This window comes from Penaeus monodon, chromosome 20, assembly GCF_015228065.2.
Source record: "Penaeus monodon isolate SGIC_2016 chromosome 20, NSTDA_Pmon_1, whole genome shotgun sequence".
NCBI classification, from domain to species: Eukaryota; Metazoa; Arthropoda; class Malacostraca; order Decapoda; family Penaeidae; genus Penaeus; species Penaeus monodon.
The window spans coordinates 37,622,486-37,623,621 of record NC_051405.1 but is presented as its reverse complement, the minus strand read 5'-3'; the positions used below and the strand labels follow the sequence as shown (position 1 = coordinate 37,623,621).

General features: G+C 35.4%; 1 protein-coding gene across 1 annotated transcript in view; it reads right to left on the bottom strand.

Moving 5' to 3' along the window:
- LOC119585802 overlaps nt 1-1,136 on the bottom strand; it is a gene marked incomplete at its 5' end in the record, with an annotated part of 18,429 nt that overhangs the window by 9,988 nt on the left and 7,305 nt on the right. The window contains 1 exon segment of the mRNA XM_037934524.1: nt 1,006-1,080. Within this exon segment, the coding sequence (XP_037790452.1) occupies nt 1,006-1,080 (75 nt within the window).

The following is a 1,136-nucleotide window of genomic DNA, read 5'->3' as shown; positions in this document are numbered from 1 at the left end:
TTTGTGCTGTGTACTACATTCTATGAGGAAGAGTGAATACATAACTTCAGATGCAATAGTCAACAGTCTGTGATACAATCAGCTGTTACTCCAGTCTGTTTAAAAGATGATTTTTGGCAAAATTGCCTTAGTTCAGGTCTAATGCCTTTTAGGCATAATCGTGCTAATACCTGAAATCAGGTATATAAATATTTTATAGTTTAGCACAAACAGTTCTTAAATGACAATCTAAACAATATTATTTAATTTCAAAATATTTGTCAATAAATCTGCTGGCCAACCCCTTTTAATAACCCTTACAAAACACTATCAACGTTCAGGAAAACAGTAAAAGAAGAACACACTGATAAACCTTACACATAATTAAGCCTAGTAGCTCTAAAATGACATAATGGAACAAGATGATGAGTTTCCTGATGATAACCAAACTTGACAAAGACCTGATTTTTCTTCTAAGATCTCTGAATCAATCAAAGACAAGTAAATTAGCAAGATATTTTTTTATGATCCCTTATGTGGCCCTTCTTATCTGATGCTCACAGTTGCAGCACAACATGGAGACGGTTCTTGCATATAATGCTTTCGCCTTTGCAGAGCTACATTGGCAAAAACACCTGTAGAGCAGGCATATCTAACTCAAATAAAAATGAGGCAAGGAGAGCAAAAAAAGAAAAATATAGCTAATTTCCTATGAGAAGGAAGGTTGGTAGGATCAAGGGGAATCTCCTTGCCACCTTTTTTTTTTCTAAATATGGTCACTTATCCCGTTTCAATATAATACAGGGGAAAATCTACTTTAACTGCCTGGGGAGTATAACTGTAAGGAACCAAGGCTTTAAGGCCCTCACCCCAATTAAGAGGACTACTTTACAATTCAACCTTAATCCACTTTCAATCTACATTAGGTAGAACAACTTTATCAAGTTTGTCATAGAAATATCAAGACAAGCAACTGATTAAATACAGTCTGTGTCATAACAACGTGGAGTGACCTCCAAGAATTACCATGATCTGCTGCGTCTCAATGCTTGCTTCCACCTATCAGGCATAGATTTCCTGCTTCCTGATGCAACATGCACTCTAATGCAAATAGAGAGTTATTTAATACTTTACAGATATCTTTCTTTGTAATACAT